The following is a 20,142-nucleotide window of genomic DNA, read 5'->3' as shown; positions in this document are numbered from 1 at the left end:
TTGAAAATGTAGTTGAAACATTTGCCAAAGAATTTTGAAATATATAGCCTGGTTGTACATTAATCAAGGAGGTGTTATATATTTAATTTAGAAAATCTAGAAATTTTAATTTCATCTGCGGCAAATAATCCTGCATGTAATTTCTGTATGTCACTCAAAGAATCTAGATTTTCCTCAGCTTTGCAATGAAATATATTAAAGAAGTATAACATAACAGCTTTAGAATTATATTAATTGTAATTTGCTCTCCATTGGACTAATGCATATGCTCTTGTACCTTGAAAGATTCAGTACACCATCTGCAAATTTTGATCATTTCCTACAAAAATGGCTGGCATTTTCTGTGGTTGCCTGAACTTTTATACCAGATGTTCCAAATTTTGACTTGCTGCCCATCCACTACTTCTGTGTATTTTGGGAGATCAGATATTTTACAGATTATATATGCAGCCTGTGAAATTTTATGCTATCCATGGAATGGAGTATGTTCTGAGAAAAGTGTGATATATGGAGACCATTTTGCTAAATCCTCTAATTGTTGCTTTATTTTGACTTTTTTTTTCAGATCCCTGTCACAGTACAGTATGAATTTTGTTTTAAAAGGTCTCTATATAATATTATCAGAAATATATATTATATTATGCCTTATTTTACTATCTAGCTATGAAATTTTCATTATGTTCAAAGCTTGACTTTTGCATTTGCGAGGGCTTTTTTTATTTTGTATGTGTTTATGTGTTGATAAATCATGTCTTATAGACTGATCTTGCAGTTGCCACAAATATCAACTGGAGATAGTATAATGGATTTAGTGGTGATTGGTTGTGGTCCTGCTGGTCTTGCCCTTGCTGCAGAATCAGCTAAGTTAGGATTGAATGTTGGACTTATTGGGCCAGATCTCCCTTTTACAAACAACTATGGTGTATGGGAAGATGAATTCAGAGGTATTGACTCTTTTCTGACATTTAGAATTATTTATCATTTGTATAAGGTTAGATACTATGATCAGGCTCAGGATATCATTCATGAATGTATTAGACATTTAGACCGTTGCAACCATTCCTTTTCTATCAGAGCAGCTGGCTATGGTGCTTACTCTGTTTACCAAGTTCATTTATTGTCATTGTTCTCCTGTATTGTAATGCTTATGCATTTTGTCCTTCTGAAACAGTGAATTGCTCACTATGAAACAGTGAAAGAGATTATTTTTTCTTCCTTATCAAAAAGTGAATTTCTTGTGAGAAGCTACAATGTCCAGATTTCTCGTTTGCATGTCACCATCTTACATTCTTCTTCTTCTTCTTCTTGTTAAGGATTGATATACATGGTAACTCTTAACATGGTATGAAAGACGTGGTATGAAGTGGAACTCTAACCATTGTTATTATTATTATTATCTAATTTCATTCCTGCATTTAAAGGTCCATATGATGGAAAGTTAAATAACCTTTGATTGTCATATCTGCTCGTCTCTGGATCAAGGTTGAGGCTAATATTTATATGTCGTGCAATCTGACTTCACGTGTGGGGGAATGTTAAGGCTTGATATGCATTGTCACTAACAACTTAAGATTTTATTTGAAGTGGAACTCTAACCATTGTTATTATTATTATTAATATTATTAGTATTATCTAATTTTATTCCTGTGTTTAAAGGTCCATATAATGGAAAGTTAAATAACCTTGGACTGTCATATCTGCTCGTCTCTGATCAAGGTTGAGGCTAATATTTATATGTACTTTCAGATCTTGGACTTGAAGGGTGCATTGAACATGTTTGGCGGGATACTGTGGTATATCTTGATGATGGTGATCCCATTATGATTGGCCGTGCTTATGGAAGAGTTAGTCGACGCTTGCTGCATGAGGAGCTGTTGAAAAGGTAAAATTGGCTGTACTTTCCTAAGTGTCAGTGCCTTCTCAAGGTGCTTGTGGTTATGGCTTTTATGGATATATGATTGATATTAATTTTCCTTAGGTGTGTCGAGTCAGGTGTCTCATATCTTTGCTCTAAAGTGGAAAGGATTGTTGAAGCTACCAATGGCCATAGTCTTGTAGCTTGCGAACACGATATTGTTGTTCCGTGCAGGTGTGATACCCTTAATATTGTAAAATAGCATTCCCCACTTATCAAGCAAAAGAAAGCATTCCTCAAAATTAAATGAAGTACTTGGAACTATTTGATTTTGCCTCGTTTCAATATTGTAAAATGTTGTTATAGGCTTGCTACTGTTGCATCTGGAGCAGCTTCTGGGAAACTCTTGCAGTATGAGGTGGGTGGCCCCAGAGTTTCTGTGCAAACAGCCTATGGTCTGGAGGTTGAGGTAGGACTGATGGATACAAATTTTTTTTTTTTTCCATTTATTATTGGTTTGTTAAAAAATTTATGTGTCACAAACTTTATTGACAGCAGACATTTTAAATCTAGTTTTGGGTTTTAATTGAGTAAAGGAAAAAAAAAATCCACCATATTGTGGGATTGTGTTCATGGATGTTCTTTTCTATTCACTTATCCTCTTCTACCTTTTTGGAAAATATATCAGGGCAATGCCTCTTATTTTACTTTTATCTTTTCTATTCTAGATGGGTGTATGAAACTACTTATGCATGCTATAGTGAATCACTTCACATGTGTAAAAGATGCGTGTATATATATATGTGTGTGTGTGTGTGTGTGTGTATTGTTGGTTTTTGTCCCACATTGGTGGGAAATGTTTATTGAACTTTAGGTTGAAGCTATATAAAGAGCTTCCTTCATCATTTGTAATCACACCTAAAATTTGTAGAGTTACAAATAGTATTTTTACTCTAGGGTATTTCTAATTACTATTGGTAATTTGAAATTTGTCCAAGTTGTAATATTTTTGGAAATAGTAGATTGATTGTCAGCCCCTGAGGACGTAGGTAATTTTGTACCGAACCTTGTAAATTCTTGTATTGTTCTTTATTGCCATTTTTTATTATTAGTTTCTGCATTACTCTAGTTTTGATTATATATTTAATAGCAATAGTTGTAGTATTGATGTTTGACATAAGTGGGGTGCCCGACACAACAATTGGTATCAGAGCCAACTTAAATAGTGCCGATATGGAGGTGTTTTTCTGTTAGGATCCTTGATTCCATTTTTGATATCTAAAAAAGACCTTATCTAAGTGAGTGCTTAGAGACCATTGTAGTTCAGTCGCTCCATGGAGGTCAGTTTGGTCAAAGTGGAATTTCATAGGATATACAAAGTAGACACAGTTGGGATAAGTGTGGTACTATTCATTCTAGGCCTTCTGTTTTGTTGGTTTGCTATTGGATATATAGTTTTGGAATATGGTAGAAACTACAACCCCAATTGTTTCGTCATCATCTTCAAAGACGATAGCTAATGCTCGGTTTGAGGTGGAGAAATTTGATGGTACCAATAATTTTGGTATGTGGCAATGTGAGGTGATGGATATCCTGTACCAGTAGAAATTAGATATTGCTCTAGATGATAAACCAGAGGACATGGGCGACAAAGATTGAGAAAAGATCAATCGTTAGGCATGTGGTACAATTCGTTTGTGTCTCGTTGAAAATAAAAAATATTGTGTTATGAGGGAGACATCTGCAAAGAAATTGTGGAATACATTGGAAGATACATTTATGACCAAGAGTCTGAAAAATCGGCTCTATTTGAAAAAGAAATTGTTTTGCTTCTAGTATCAACTAGGAATTTCTATCAAATGACCATATAAATGCTTTCAATAAAATTTTTGCTGATTTGTTGAATTTGGATGAAAAAGTCAAAGATGAGGACAAGGCCTTATTGTTACTAAATTCTCTCCTTGATGATCATGAGCATCTCACCACCACTTTATTATATGGGAAGGATAAAGTTACTTTTGATGCTGTTTGTATTGCATCGATTAATACTGAATGCAGAAAAAAGGATCAGAGGGTCCATAAGGAAACAGTAGCAGAAGCATTGACAATAAGGGGATGTTCTCAGAGTTGTAAATCTGGAAGAAGGAATAAATCTCGAGGAAGACCTGCTAAAGATGAATGCGCCTTTTGTCATAAGAAAGGACATTGGAAGAAAGATTGCCCTAAATTGCAGCAAAAGAATAAGGGTAAAGCACATTCTGACGCCAATATAGCCAAGCATGATGGAAGTAAGTTAGATTTTTCTCTTGTTGGAACATCTTTGACCCATTACTGTGGTGAGTGGATTTTGGATTCTAGTTGTTCCTATCATGTGTCCCAATAGGAAATGGTTTTCTAATTTTGAAAAATTAGATGCTGAGGTTGTTTTTATGGGAAATAATAATACCTGTAAAACTACTGGAATAAGTTCAATACAGTTGAAATGTCAAGATGGAATTGTTAAAACTTTGACTGATGTTTCAAGCCTAAAGAAAAATCTGATCTCATTGGGCGTCTTGGAATCTATAGGGTTCACTATTACTTTGAAAGATGGAACCTTAAAGGTTAAATCAGGTGCGCTTGTGGTGATGGAAGGTACTAGGAAAAATAACTCGTATTATTTTCTAGGAAGTACAGTTATTGGCTTAGCAGTTGTTGTTTCTGAGAAAGATGCAAGTTCAGATACAACCAGGTTATGGCATATGCGACTGACACATGCGGGTGAAAAATCTTTGCAACAATTGGTTAAGTGAGGTTTATTGAAGGGTGCAAAGGTAAGTAAGCTTGAGTTTTGTGAACATTGTATTATGAAAAAACAGGCAAGAGTGAAATTTGGCACTGCAACCCACCGGACTGAAGGTATTTTGGACTACATCCACACAGATGTATAGAGACCTACCAAAATTGCTTCATTGGGTGGTATGCATTTTTTTTTCACTTTTGTTGATGATTTTTTTAGAAGAGTTTGAGTGTATGCTATGAAGATAAAAAATGAAGTGTGTGATATTTTCCTTAAGTGGAGATAATTGGTTGAAACTCAAACTGATAGAAAGATCAAACGGATCAAGTTAGATACTGGTGGTGAATACATGAGTGATCCGTTTGTGAAGGTATGTCAAGATGAAGGTATTGCTTGACATTTTATAGTTAGAAATGTACCACAACAAAATGGGGTGGTAGAGCGCATGAATCGGACTTTGCTAGAGAAAGTTCGATGTATGTTGTCTAATGCTAGGTTGGACATAAGGTTTTGGGCCGAGGCTATTAGATATGCGTGTCATCTCATCAACCGCCTACCATCATCTGCTATTGGAAGAAAAACACCCTATGAGGTATGGTCTGGAGAACCTGCTAATGATTATGATTCTTTATATGTATTTGGCACTGTTACTTATTACCATGTTAAAGAATCTAAGTTGGATCCTAGAGCCAAAAAAATAATATTCTTAGGGATTAGTGTAGGAGTCAAAGGATACCTTCTTTGGTGTCTAGAGACGAAAAAAATGATTCTAAGCAGGGATGTGACTTTTGATGAACTTGTGATGATAAAGAAAACAATACGTAAGGAGTCACCAACTGAAGAAAAGACCAGTAGTACTCAAAAATAGATGGAGGTTGAGACAATTTTGGGAGACCTAGTGAGAAATGACGCTATAAGATGTAATTCTCTAGTTACAGTGTACAAGAGGAGGAGATTTGAATCTGAGAAAGCAATTGATTGGAAATGGGTTTATGTAAAGAAAGAAAGATTTCCAGATGCAAATAATGTTCGCTTCAAAGTTAGATTGGTAGCTAAGGGCTATGCACAGAAGGAAGGTATTGATTATTATGAGGTATTTTCTCCAATTGTTAAACATTCTTCAATTCGAATTTTGTTGGCTTTGGTAGCACAATTTGATCTTGAACTAGTTTAGTTTGATGTAAAAACTGCATTTTTACATGGTGGTTTGGAAGAGGAAATCTATATGACTCAGTTAGATGGGTTTAAGGTTGCAGAAAAAGAAAATTGGGTATGCAAATTGGGAAAATCGTTGTATGGTTTAAAACAGTTTCCAAGACAGTGGTACAAATGATTTCATCAATTTATGATGTTGTGCCAGACACCCCACTTGTGCCAAACACCAATACTAGGACTAATTCTATTGAATATATAAAAACTAAAGCAATGCATAAACTAATAATAAAAGATAGTAAAAAAATAAGACAAGAATTTAACGAGGTTCGGTACAAAATTACCTACGTTCTTGGGTGCCGACGATCAATCCACTACTTCTTGACAAAATACAACTTTGAGGTGTGTTTTACAAATGGAGAGTTGAACTCTTTATATCTTCAACCTCAAGTCCAAAAAACACTTCTCACCAATGTGGGGACAAAAAACAACAAATCTTCACCTTGACGAAAAATTCAACAAATTTTTCAGTCACCAACATTCTCTGGAGTTCCACATCATCGGCACCTTCCAAAAATATTCAAATTGCAGGATATTGATAAAGTCCAAACAATGTTTGAACTTGATTGTTGTTACAATCTTGGTCAACATGTCTGTGGGATTTTCAGTTGTAGCAATCTTTTGAAGAAGTATCTTGCTTCCATTAATAATATCCCACATAAAATGAAATTGAACATCGATGTGCTTCGTTTGTGTATGGTAGACTTGGTTCTTTGCCAAATGAATAGCACTCTGGCTATCACTAAACACAACAATGTGCTTCTGAACAACTCCCAAATTTTCAAGTAAACCCTGCAACCAAATAGCTTCCTTAATAGCCTCTGAAGTTGTTATGTACTCTGCTTCTGTTGTAGACAAGGCAATGGTAGACTATAAGGTAGACCTCCAACTCACTGGACCATTAGCAAATGTAAAAACATATCCAGTAGTTGATCGACGTTTATCCAGATCTCTTGCAAAATCAGAATCTACATATCCAACAACCCGTTGATCAATAGTATTATTTTTCTCAAATACTATACCAACATCAATCATATTCATAATATATCTCAAAATCCATTTCACAGCTTGCCAATGTCCTTTACCCAGATCATGCATATACCTGCTCACCATACTAACAGCTTGTGAAAGCTCTAGTACAAACCATTGCATACATCAGACTACCAACAACACTTGCATAAGGAACTTGTGACATATACTTACGTTCCTCGTCTGATTTAGGAGATAAAGTTGCACTAAGTTTGAAATAAGGAGCAAGAGGAGTGCTTACTAGTTTTGACTACTCAGACATGCCAAAACTCTGTACTATCTTCTTCAAATACTGTTTCTGAGACAAACTTACTCTTCCTCTCATTCTGTCTCTGCAAATCTCCATGCCAAGTATCTTCTTTACTTCACCAAGATCTTTTATCTCAAACTCTTGATTTAATTGACTTTTCAACTTGTTGATTTCTTCTCCGTTCTTTGAAGCTATCAACATATCATCAACATATTAGAGTAAATATATAAAAGATCTATTTTGTAGTCTGCGAAAATAAATACAATGATCATGTTTATTTCTGATGTACTTGTGACCTATCATAAAATGATGAAATCATTTGTACCACGGTCTTGGAAACTGTTTTAAACCATAAAACGATTTCCCAAGTTTACATCCCCAATTTTCTTTTCCAACAACCTAAAATCCATCTGGCTGAGTCATATAGATTTCCTCTTCCAAATCACCATGTAAAAATGCAGTTTTTACATCGAGCTGAACTAGTTCAAGATCAAATTGTGCTACCAAAGCCAACAAAATTTGAATGGAAGAATGTTTAACAACTGGAGAAAATACCTCATTATAATCAATGCCTTCTTTTGTGCGTATCCCTTAGCTACCAATATAGTTTTGAAGCGAACATTATTTGTATCTGGAAATCCTTCTTTTTTTACATAAACCCATTTGCAACCAATTGCTTTTTTACCCTTGGGCAGCTGAGTTGAGCTAGCTCCCAAGTCTGATTCTAATGAGGAGACTGCATTTCTTTATCCATCGCTCTTTTTCACTTGTTTGATTCAGAGTTCCTCATTGCTTCTTTGAAAGTGTAAGGAACATTATCATCCACAACTAGAAGTGCATAGACCACTATATTAGTATACCGAGCAGGTTTTCGAATTTCTTGTCTTGGCCTCTGAGAAACAATTGATTCTTGTTGCTGTGAAGATTCTCGAGTTGAAATCTCCTCTTCTTGTATACTATTCCCCACCGTAACTGGAGAGTTACCTTGTGTAGTTTCATTTCTCACTAAGTTTCCCAAAATTATCTCAACCTCCACTTGTTGTTAAGTACCATTGGTCTTCTCTTCAACTCGTGACTCCTTGCGTATTGTTTTCTTCATCATCGCAAGTTCATCAAAAGTCACATCACTACTTAAAATTATTTTTTTCGTCTCTAGACACGAGAGACGGTATCCTTTTACTCCTGCACTAATTCCCAAGAATATTGCTTTCTTAGCTTTTGGATTCAACTTAGATTCTTTAACATGTAATAAGCCATAGTAGCAAAAACATGTAAAGAATCATAATCATTAGTAGGTTTTCCAGACCATACCTCATAGGGTGTTTTTCCCCCTATTGCAGATGATGGTAGACGGTTAATGAGATGACATGCATACCTAACAGTCTTAGCCCAAAACCTTTTGTCTAACCCAACATTAGACAACATACATCGAACTTTCTCCAGTAAAGTCCGATTCATGCGCTCTGCCACCCCATTCTGCTGTGGTGTATCTCTAACTGTGAAGTGTCGAGCAATACCTTCATCCTAACAAACCTTCATAAACGGGTTACTCTTGTATTCACCACCAATATCTGATTTGAGCCGTTTAATCTTTTTGCCAGTTTGAGTTTCAACTAATTTTTTCCCCTTAAGGAAAATATCATACACTTCATTTTTATGCTTCATAGAATACACCCAAACTCTCCTGAAAAAATCATCAACAAAAGTGACAACATAATGCATACCACCCAATGAAGCCGTTTTTGTGGGCCCCTATACATCTGTATGGATGTACTTCAGTCTGATGGATTGCAGTGCCAAATTTCACTCTAGTCTGTTTTCCCAGAATACAATGCTCACAAAATTCAAGTTTGCACACATTTGCACCCTTCAACAAACCTCGCTTACCAATTTGTTGCAAAGATTTTTCTCCTGCATGTGCCAATCGCATATGCCATAACCTGGTTGTATCTGAACCTGCATTTTTCTCAGAAACAACAGCTACTGTGCCAATAACTGTACTACCTTGTAAATAATACAAGTTATTTTTCCTTATTCTTTTCATCACCACTAGCGCACCTGATTTAATCTTTAAGGTTCCATTGTTAAAATTCCAATCCCAAGTATCATTGTAAATAATACACAAATTAGGAAAGTGGGTAAATATGGGGGATTTGATATTATTCAGTAAGGGAATTGTTTCCTTGTTTAGAATAGGTAATCATATTATATATTGGGATGTACATATGAACAAATTAATGTACAAAAGATTCATAGCTTCTGCTTTCATGGTATCAGAGCAAGGGTTTCTCAACCTTAGCTAAACTATGGCTAGCAGCACTGTCAACAGCAGAGGGTCTACCTCTTCTGCAAATATCGACGGTGACTCAGAGGCCACATCTGTTGGGGGTTCGAATGGGCTAGATAACACAACCTTTCCACTCTCATTGGAAAAATTAAACAGAAAAAATTTCCTTGAGTGGGTGGACTCATTCCATAAAATTGGTGATCGAGGGAAAAGGGAAGTTAGGTTATCTTACTGGTGAATGGAGGAAACCAGACCCTACCGACGTTGTAGCCTTGCAAAAAGGGAGGTCCAAAAACTCCATGGTCACAACTTGGCTCGTCAACTCGATGCAGCTGTCAATCGGAAAAGTCTACATGTTCTTGCCAATGGCGAAGGACGTCTGGGAAGCCGTACGTGAGACATACTCTGACATTGAGAGTTACTCGCAAATCTTCAAAATCAAAACACGATTGTGGCAGATGAGGCAAGGTGAGAGAGGTGTTACCGAGTATTTCATGGAGATGACCCATCTCTAGCAGGAGCTCGACCTGAGCATCGACGAGGAGTGGGAGTGCTCCGGCGACAGTACACGATACCGAAGGAGGCTCGAAAACGAAAGGGTATTCGAGTTTCTTGCCAGTTTGAACCGAGAGCTTGACGACGTGAGGGGATGAATCCTTGGCTGGCGACCTCTTCCTTCAATCCGAGAGGTCTTCGCAGAGGTTAGGAGGGAGGAGAATAGGAGGCGTGTGATGCTGAGGCCCCAAAATGATCGTGTTGGGCTGGACCTCCCTGTACCCGTATCTGCCCAAAAAATAGATGGGCACACTGGGCTGGATGTTTCAGCCCTTGTATCAAAAGGCCCACCGGGGACGTAGTCAACGACCGCAAAAAGGTAAATTATGGTGCGAACATTGCCGAAAAACAGGTCATTTAAAAAATACCTGCTGGGAGATTCATGGAAAACCGGTAGATTGGAAGCCGAGAAAATACCAAAAAAATTGTGGGTGCCAGGCCAGCACTAACGAGTCAACTAAAAGATTACAAGGAGAAAACACCAATACCTCTTCAAGTAGTGCATTCAGTCCTGAACAGTTGGATCAGCTGTATAAAATGATTTCGTCAATTCAAACATAGGTTCAGTCTTCCTCTGGTTCCTTGGCTCACCGAGGTAATTATTTGTCAGCTTTAAATACTACATCCCGTTACAAATCTCCATGGATAATTGATTCGGGTGCATTTGATCATATGACTGGGTCTTATCAATGTTTTTCATCCTACTCACCATATGTCGGGAATTTGAAGGTAAAAATTGCAGATAGCTCTCTCTCACCAGTTGCTGGAAAAGGAAGTATTTGCATATCTGATTCTATAACTTCACAATCTGTCCTACATGTTTCTCAAGTTATCTTGCAACGTGTTATCCATTAGTCAGTTAACAAATGACTTAAATTGTTCTGTTAAATTTGTTTCCTCTCATTGTGTTTTTCAGGACCTATCATCGGGGAAGACGATTGGCACTGCTAAAGCGTATGAGGGACTCTACTACTTTGAGAAGGCAAGCTTGAGTGAACTATGTAATACTGCAATTTGTGATTCTGCATCTACTTCTAGAAATAGTGAACTTTTGTTATCGCATTCAAGGATGGGTTATCCTAATTTCCAATATTTAAAATGTTTGTTTCCTTCTATTTGTTCAAATAAAATGTCTTCTGAGTTTCAATGTGAAGTGTGTGAGCTTGCAAAACATCGTTGTACTTCTTTCCCATCATCCATATACAAACCATCTCGCCCATTTACTATGTTTCACAGTGATGTATGGGGTCGCTCATGTTCCCTCAATCGCACCAATACAAAATGGTTCGTTACCTTTATTGATGACCATACTCGTCTTCGTTGGGTGTACTTACTAAAAGACAAAACTGAAGTTCGCTCCATTTTCATCAGTTTTCATTCCATGATTCATACACAGTTCCAGACTCATATTCAAATTTTACGTACTGATAATGGTACGGAATATTTTAATACTTGTTAGCTTTACTGTAATCCCAAGAGGGGGGTGAATTGGTATTTTTAAAATTTATCTCCTAGGTATTCCACCTAACAGCAATATGTTTACAAGCCTATGGTTAATCTAATGTAAATAATGTAAATATACCAGAAATTAAATAAAGCAGTTTAAACAATCACACAAGCACCAGAGAGCAGTAAAGAAAGGATGACACGCAAATATGTTATCGAGGTTCGGCCAACTGCCTACGTCCCCGCCTTGGCTAACCAGCACAAGGATTATCACAATAACTTGCTCACTTAAACGGGTGGAGCGACACCTATACAAATCAGGTTAAATTACTACAGGGCTGACCTCAACCTTTACCAATCCTTACCGGCCTGGATTACCGCCCCCTCAGGCCACGCCTGGAATCTCTCAGATATACAATCAAACGGTACAATATATGGGTGCTTTCACGTAAAGCAGATTTGTACCACAAATGCGTACAAATACAAACACCACAGATGATTTAAAATGTAAGCTCTGTGTGGTCTAAATATTTCAACTCTCAACTATGTTTTCTATCAGTGTAGTAAGTACGTGAGAGTGTCAAACAACCAATCTGTGTATCTCAAGATATTTCAATCAAATGTGCTCACACAGAATATCAAATAAGCCTCAAGAATATCAATCAATAGAATATCTCAATCATGGAAGTATGTATATGCGTGGATTGCAAAATAGATAGGATCTTTGTTTTCAGCAAAAATATTTGAGTGAATAAATATTGCAACAAAGATGTTTCACCTCAAACACAAATATCTCCTCAAATGGTTTTCAAAATAACGAGCAATAGATATTTGTAAATGGTTTTGAAAATATTTCGCAACCAAAAGAAAAAATGAGCTTCTTAAGATATTGCAACAAATATGCAATCTCAGAAGATCTAGTAAAGTCTTCTCAGGACGAACTTATTGGTTAAGTCCCCTAAGAATCCTTTTGGTTCAGCTCTCAATAAAAATAGATCAATCTTACAACCAAGAGAGAGCAAACCTTCCTATCTAAACACTCAAGAATACTTATAAATGATTTTACGAGTATTGAATGTAAGCTAGAGTGTATTTGGAAGAGTATGAGCAAATGGGAATCAAAAGAGAGTATTTTTGCTTGAGAGAGATTTTCTTAATCTTTTTGCTAATCGATACTTAATCCACCAAACTCCGCCTATGATGCACTTAAATGTCCTAATTTTTTCACACACAGCCGGTCCCAAGCCCGGGTTAAGGAGGAGGGTTGCGTTAGGTAGCTGACAGCCAGCGTAAAATTTGTCAGATCACTAAGATGATGTAATGCATAGAGTTAAAGCAGGTTGGGTAAAATGGAGAAGTTCTTCAAGTGTTCTATGTGATCGTAGAATACCCTTAAAATTGAAAGGGAAGTTTTATAGGACAGCTATAAGACCAGTTATGCTATATGGATCAGAATGTTGGGCGACGAAGAAACATAATATCCAAAAAGTAAAAGTTGTCGAGATGAGGATGCTTAGATGGATGAGTGGTATAACATTGAAAGATAAATTAAGGAATGAACATATTCGTGGTTAGTTAGGTGTAGCTCCTATAGAAGATAAGATAAGGGAAGGACGACTCAGATGGCATGGACACTTGCAACGTAGACCTTATAGTGCACCTGTGAGGAAGAGTGACTTAGTTACTGTGGGGGGCAGTAGAAGGGGTAGGGGTAGACCTAAAATAACTTGGAAGGAGATAGTGAGTAAGGATTTAATATCTTTGAATCTATCAAAAGAAATGGTCCATGATCGCATAAATTGGCGGAAAAGGATTCATATAGCTGACCCCACTTAGTGGGACTAAGGCTTGGTTTTGTTGTTGTTGTTTTGTTGATACTTAATCTACCAAATGAAAGAGTATATATAGACATACTGAAAATTTTGACCGTTAGGGACCTATTAGGGATTGTTAGAAAAGATTAATGATATTTAAATCAATTTAACCCTGTTTAAAAAATTTAACCCGCGGTAAAAATGATGACAACCCGAGAGGTCCGGTCGACCAAAAATGTTTCGGTCGACCAAGTTTCAAATGGTCCGGTCGACCAGGGGAATATTGAACTGAGGTCTTGGTCGACCAGGAGAGGGCGATTTCCTAATTTTCCGAGTTTTGGTCGACCAGGGCATTTTGAACTGCCTGGTTTGGTCGACCAGACCACTGGGAATTTTCCCGAGAACACTCCGGTTGACCAGGTTGTTGTAGTACAAAAGTTCTTGGTCGACCAGATGGTCAACTGTTGACCCAGGAGGGTTTCGGTCGACCAGGACCTTTTGAACTACCAGTTTCGGTCGACCAGTTGGTCAAACTTTTGACCCCAGGGAGTTTCGGTCGACCAGGGCCTTTTGAACTACCTTTGCTGGTCGACCGAGTGGTCAAACTTTGACCCAAGGGAGTTTCGGTCGACCAGGGCCTTTTGAACTACCTTTGCTGGTCGACCGAGTGGTCAAACTTTGACCCAAGGGAGTTTCGGTCGACCAGGCCAAAATGAACTGGCTTGGCTGGTCGACCGAAAGTGCATCGTGTGTGCATTTCGGTCCCGTATTGAAGCAAACAAGCCCTATTCAAGTGCCTAACAAATATATGTGAAAGTGTGAGTGTCCTAGGGGCACTTGGGGTCCAATTTGAAGACACCGAAAAAGTCCGGTGTCGGTTGACTGAAAGGAAAACCCTAAGGTCTTTCTATGGTTATTTTTGGTTTGTATCTGGTTTGAGCTTACAAAATAAACCATGCATGTGATGTGTGTGCTTATTACAAACCGAATACCCTAATTACTATTACAGACAAATTTCACTAAAAATTATTACAATTAAGAGCATGAGTTTGTCTTCAAGCTTTGAGCTTTCACGTGGCATTGATGATATGCTAATATGAACTTGCACATGAACTAGATATTTATTAAATATAAGAGTATTTGTCATTATCAAAATCAGGGCGTGACCTATAAGGTCAACATTTTCCCCCTTTTTGATGGTGACAAATACGATTGGCAAAACTATAGGGTTAAGCCTAAGAAGGCTCCCCCTCTCAAGATGCATCCAATGTATTCCCATTATTTTGCCTCTTTCCATCTCCCCCTTTTGGCAGCAGCAAAAAGGGTCATTGGAATTAAAGTCCTAGGCAATGGGTGTTTAATACATTTATGCAAGAGTAATTTTGAAAAGAGGTTTTGAAAAATTTTGGCAGGGTGCCGTTTGTAAATCAGACTTTCCAAAAGTAAACTTGTATAAATGTAACCTGTTTTGAGTGTATATTTCCTAGCAATTTATCCACAACTACTCAAACAGTTCAGTATGGTCCACTACAACAAATAAACTATCAATAGTGAATTAGACAAGTTGTGCAACATAGAGGATAATCAATATAATCATGCAATAGATATATGTATAACATATGCACACAATCAACAAGTAGCTTTTCACAAAGTCTCAAGCAAGAAAATAAGTCCCATAAGAGAGCTCTCCCTAAAATTATGCAAGTTATGAGACATTTAAGTGAGGAAGCTTCTCTACTATGCATTAAACCTAACTCACGTCTAATTTGTATGAATCTATCCTCAGGTAGTGGCTTAGTGAATATATCGACCCACTGTTCATTTGTGCATACAAACTCAAGAGCCACATCTCCTTTTTGCACATGATCACGAAGAAAATGATGTCTAATCTCAATGTGTTTAGTTTGTGAATGTGAAATAGGATTTTTAGAGATGTTGATTGCACTAGTATTATCACATTTAATCGGTATTGTTTCATAGTACAATCCAAAATCCACAAGTTGTTGTTTCATATAAAGAGTTTTGGCACAACAACTTCCAGCCGCAATATATTCAGCTTCGGCGGTGGATAAGGCAACTGAGTTTTGTTTCTTGGAGAACCAAGAAACAAGATATTGTCCTAAGTAATGACAAGTGCCGCTAGCGCTTTTTCTATCAACCTTACTACCGGCAAAGTCAGCATGAGTGTAACTAACAATCTCAAAGGTAGTATGCTTAGGGTACCACAAACCTAACTCTATAGTCCCAACTAGATACCTAAGGATTCGTTTAACAGCTTTTAGATGAGATTCCTTAGGAGCAGCCTGAAACCTAGCACACATACATACACTAAACATAATGTCGGGCCTACTAGCAGTGAGATATAGGAGACTTCCAATCATGCCACAATATAATTTTACGTCAACAGGGATTTCTTGTTCATCTTTATCAAGCTTAATGGAAGAGTTCATAGGTGTGCCAAGAATTTTACAATCTTCCATATTAAATTTCTTTAGCTAGTCCCTAATGTATTTAGATTGGCATATGAAAGTTCCATGATTAGCTTGCTTAATTTGTAGACCTAAGAAGAAACTTAGTTCACCTATCATGCTCATTTCAAATTCACTTTGCATGCATTTGGCAAACTCATTACACAACTCATCATTATTTGCTCCAAAAATGATATCGTCCACATAAATCTGAACAAGGAGCATATCATCATTTTTGGACTTGATGAAAAGTGTAGTGTCAATCTTGCCATGGGTAAACCCATTTTCTAGTAGAAAACCACTAAGCCTCTCATACCAAGCTCTAGGAGCTTGTTTCAATCCATACAAGGCTTTAGACAACCTGTAAACATGATTGGGATATTTATGATTCTCAAAACCGGGTGGTTGTTCTACGTATACCTCTTCATTAATGTAGCCATTTAGAAAAGCGCTTTTAACATCCATTTGAAACAATTTAAAATTTTTAAAAGCGGCAAAGGCAAGTAGCATACGAATGGCTTCTAATCTAGTAATAGGAGCATATGTTTCATCAAAGTCAATCCCTTCCTGTTGGTTATACCCTTGGGCAACTAGTCTGGCTTTATTCCTAGTTACTACCCCATTTTCATCTTTCTTATTTCTATATACCCATTTAGTTCCAATGATGGTGTGCTCATTAGGCCTAGGAACTAAAGTCCACACTTTGCTTCTTTCAAATTGTTTAAGTTCTTCTTGCATGGACATTACCCAAGATTCATCTTCTATGACTTCTTTAATATTTTTAGGTTCTTCTTGGGATAAGAAAGCGGAGTGGTTTACTATATTTCTCAATGATGATCTTGTGGCTACTCCACGGGATGATTCGCCTATGATTTGATCTATAGGATGACTTCTAATGTATTTCCAATCTCTAGGCAACTCCTGATTTCCATTTTCATTATCTTCAAGTGATTTTTCGTTTGCTTCTTGATTTTCACTTGCATTATTTTCAATGGACATTTTCTCTAAGCATTTTCTAATATCAATATCATCTTCATCATCTTTATTAGAAAATGGATTAGACTCATCAAACACAACATGAATAGACTCAATCACAGCTAAAGTTCTTTTATAGAAAATCCTATATGCTTTACTATTAAGTGCATAGCCTAGGAAGATGCTTCTATCAGATTTAGAGTCAAATTTTCCTAGATGCTCATTATCTCTAAGCACAAAGTATTTACAACAAAACATATGAAAATAGGAAATATTAGGCTTATGATTGTTTCACAATTCATAAGGGGTTTTATTAATTGATGGTCTAATCAACACCCTATTCATAACATAGCATGTAGTATTAATGGCCTCGGCCCAAAAGTATTTAGGTAACTTATGCTCATTCAACATAGTTCTGCCCATTTCTTGTAGTGACCTATTCTTTCTTTCAATTACACCATTTTGTTGAGGTGTCCTAGGTGCAGAAAAGTTATGTGATATGCCCTCTAAGTCACAATATTTTTCTATGCTTTCATTTTTGAATTCCATGCCTCTATCACTTCTTATGTGAGTGATTTTATATCCTTTTTCATTCTGAATTCTCCTGCAAAGTTTGGTGAAATGTTCACATGATTCATTTTTATGTGCAAGAAATAACACCCATGTGAATCTAGAAAAATCATCCACAATTACAAAAGCATAAGATTTACCACCAAGACTTTGCACAGAATTAGGCCCAAATAAATCTAAGTGAAGCATCTCCAAAGGTCTAGTAATAGATATGAATTTCTTTTTCTTAAAACTAGATTATGTTTGCTTGCCCATTTCACATGCATCACATATTTTATCCTTTACAAAAGACATTTTAGGCAAGCCTTTAACTAATTCTTTTCTATCAAGTTTAGACAATAAGTCCATGCTAGCATGCCCCAAACACCTATGCCACAACCAACTAGCTTCATTTATAGCAGAAAAACATGTTACTTGTTGTGAAGCTAAATTATCAAAAGAGGTAGTGTAGACATTTTCATGTCTATCAGTAGTAAAAAGCACTTTATGGTCCGTTTTATTTTCTACTATGCATTTGTCATTTTCAAACGATACTTTATATCCTATGTCACACAATTGACTTATACTAAGTAGATTGTGTTTCAGTCCATCAACCAATAGAACATTATCAATAGTAGGAGAGGAATCCTTACCAATCTTACCTACCCCAATGATGCGTCCTTTGGCATTGTCGCCAAATGTCACATAGCCTCCATCCTTGGGAACAATTAAAGTGAATTTTCCCTTATCGCCGGTCATGTGCCGTGAGCACCCACTATCTAAGTACCACTGGTCCTTGGAGGAGGATGATCATAGGCATATTTGTAAAATAAGTTAAGTGACTGATGTTGGTCCCCAAATTTTATTGGGTCCATGGGGGTTAGTAGCAAGATCTCCCTTAACTACCCATACCTTCTAATTTTAGCATGCTTATTCCTAAGTGGACAATCAAATTGAATGTGACCAATTTGTTTACATTTAAAACATTTCAATCTACACTTAGGTTCTTTAGGAGGGATATGAGATTTTGACTCACGTGTAAAATGTCCTAAGTAAAGATTAGGTCGTCTAACATTTTCAATGCCATTAAAACTAAGACCCTCTTTACTTAAGGAATTTCTTTGGGCACCAAGTAATTTTTCAAAATTTTCTTTACCCTTTGTGAATTTAAAAATGATTTTGGAGCTATCCTCAAATTTCCTCTCAAGCTCAACAATAGTAGTATCTTTTTCTTTTAAAATAGATGCATGAGAGGTTTTTGCCATATTAAACAATTTTGAACAATTTTCACATTTCTTTTTCAAATCATTATTCTCTTTAGTCATTTTGCCTAACAATTTTGAAACACGAATATATTCAAATTGTAATTCTCTAAATGTAGGCATGCTGTTAGAATCACAATCATCAGATGAATAATAAGAAGATGATGAACTAGAAAACGATACCTCATCCCCGTGTGCCATTAAGCACAGATTAGCGACCTCCGTGTCACTATGATCTGAATCCGAGTCGCTGCTGCTGAATTGGTCCCATGAAGTCCCAGCTTTCATGGCTTTCTTCTTTTTCTTACCCTCCTTTTTCAGTAGTGGGCAGTCAGGTTTTGGCTGCTGAATTTGAAGTTAAAGACTTGGGACAGATGCGGTATTTTTTGGGCATGGAAGTGGCGAGAACGAAAAAGGGAATTAGTGTCTCTTAGCGAAAGTATGTTACTGACCTCCTATTTGAAACTGGCATGCTGGGATGCAAATCCAACAAAACCCCGATGAAAGCAGTAAAGAGGGTTGAAGACTGTGGAAAACCAGTAGAAAAGGAGAGGTATTAGAGATTGGTTGGCAAGTTAATCTACCTATCACATACTAGACCAGATATTGCATTTGCAGTCAGTGTAGTAAGTCAACACATGCATTCACCAAAAGAAGCCCACTTAGATGCTGTGTACAAGATCCTTAGATATCTCAAGAGATTCTCGGGAAAAGGACTCTTCTTTAAGAAATGTGAAAACAAGGAAGTAGAGATCTTTACAGATGCAGATTGGGCAGGATCAGTGGAAGATAGAAGGTCCACCACAGGTTATTGTACATTCGTCTGGGGAAATCTGGTAACTTGGAGAAGCAAAAAACAGAATGTGGTGGCTCGTAGTAGTGTTGAAGCTAAATTCAGGGCAGTCGCTCAAGGGATATGTGAAGGATTGTGGTTACGGAAACTCTTGGAAGAATTACAGGTTCCGGTGAACTTTCCTATTAAACTCTATAGTGACAATAAGGCAGCTATCAGCATGTCTCTTAATCCAGTTCAACACGACATGACTAAACATGTGGAAGTAGACAAACACTTCATCAAAGAGAAAATTGAAGAAGGAATTATCTGTATGACTTATGTACCTACCAAGGAACAAACTGCAGATATTTTCACTAAAGGGTTGGGACGACAGAGCTTTGATGATCTTATTAGCAAGTTGGAGATGATTAATATTTATGATCCAACTTGAGGGGGAGTGTTAAAATCCCAATCCCAAGTATCATTGTAAATAATATACAAATTAGGAAAGTGGGTAAATATGGGGGATTTGATATTATTCAGTAAGGGAATTGTTTCCTTGTTTAGAATAGGTAATCGTATTATATATTGGGATGTACATATGAACAAATTAATGTAGAAAAGATTCATAGCTTCTGCTTTCATCCATCTTTCAAAGTGATAGTGAACTCTTTAAATTCTAAAGCACCCAATGAAATCAGATTTTTCTTTAGGCTTGGAACATACCTAACATCAGTCAAGGTTTTAATAGTTCCATCTTGACATTTCAACTGTATTGATCTTATTCTAGTTGTTTTACAGGTATTATCATTTCCCATAAAAACAACTCCACCATCTAATTCTTCAAAATTAGAAAACCATTCTATTGGGACACATGTGATAGGAA

At 36.8% G+C, this 20,142-nt stretch overlaps 1 protein-coding gene across 8 annotated transcripts in view; it reads left to right on the top strand.

Moving 5' to 3' along the window:
- The window catches only part of LOC131158118 (lycopene epsilon cyclase, chloroplastic), a 40,948-nt gene that overhangs the window by 3,099 nt on the left and 17,707 nt on the right, over window positions 1–20,142 (top strand). For 4 of the 8 annotated variants that reach the window (XM_058112739.1, XM_058112732.1, XM_058112734.1 and 1 more), the window contains exons 2-6: window positions 773–944; window positions 1,747–1,882; window positions 1,979–2,089; window positions 2,222–2,324; window positions 10,884–10,949. In XM_058112739.1, coding sequence (XP_057968722.1) covers window positions 773–944; window positions 1,747–1,882; window positions 1,979–2,089; window positions 2,222–2,324; window positions 10,884–10,949 — 588 coding nt within the window. The remainder of the gene's footprint in view (window positions 1–772; window positions 945–1,746; window positions 1,883–1,978; window positions 2,090–2,221; window positions 2,325–10,883; window positions 10,950–20,142) is intronic. The other 4 variants (XM_058112733.1, XM_058112740.1, XM_058112736.1 and 1 more) reach the window with 1 other exon arrangement.

Source organism: Malania oleifera, chromosome 6 (genome assembly GCF_029873635.1).
Source record: "Malania oleifera isolate guangnan ecotype guangnan chromosome 6, ASM2987363v1, whole genome shotgun sequence".
NCBI classification, from domain to species: Eukaryota; Viridiplantae; Streptophyta; class Magnoliopsida; order Santalales; family Ximeniaceae; genus Malania; species Malania oleifera.
The sequence above is the reverse complement of the archived record's forward strand: the minus strand, read 5'-3'. Positions and strand labels throughout refer to the sequence as shown.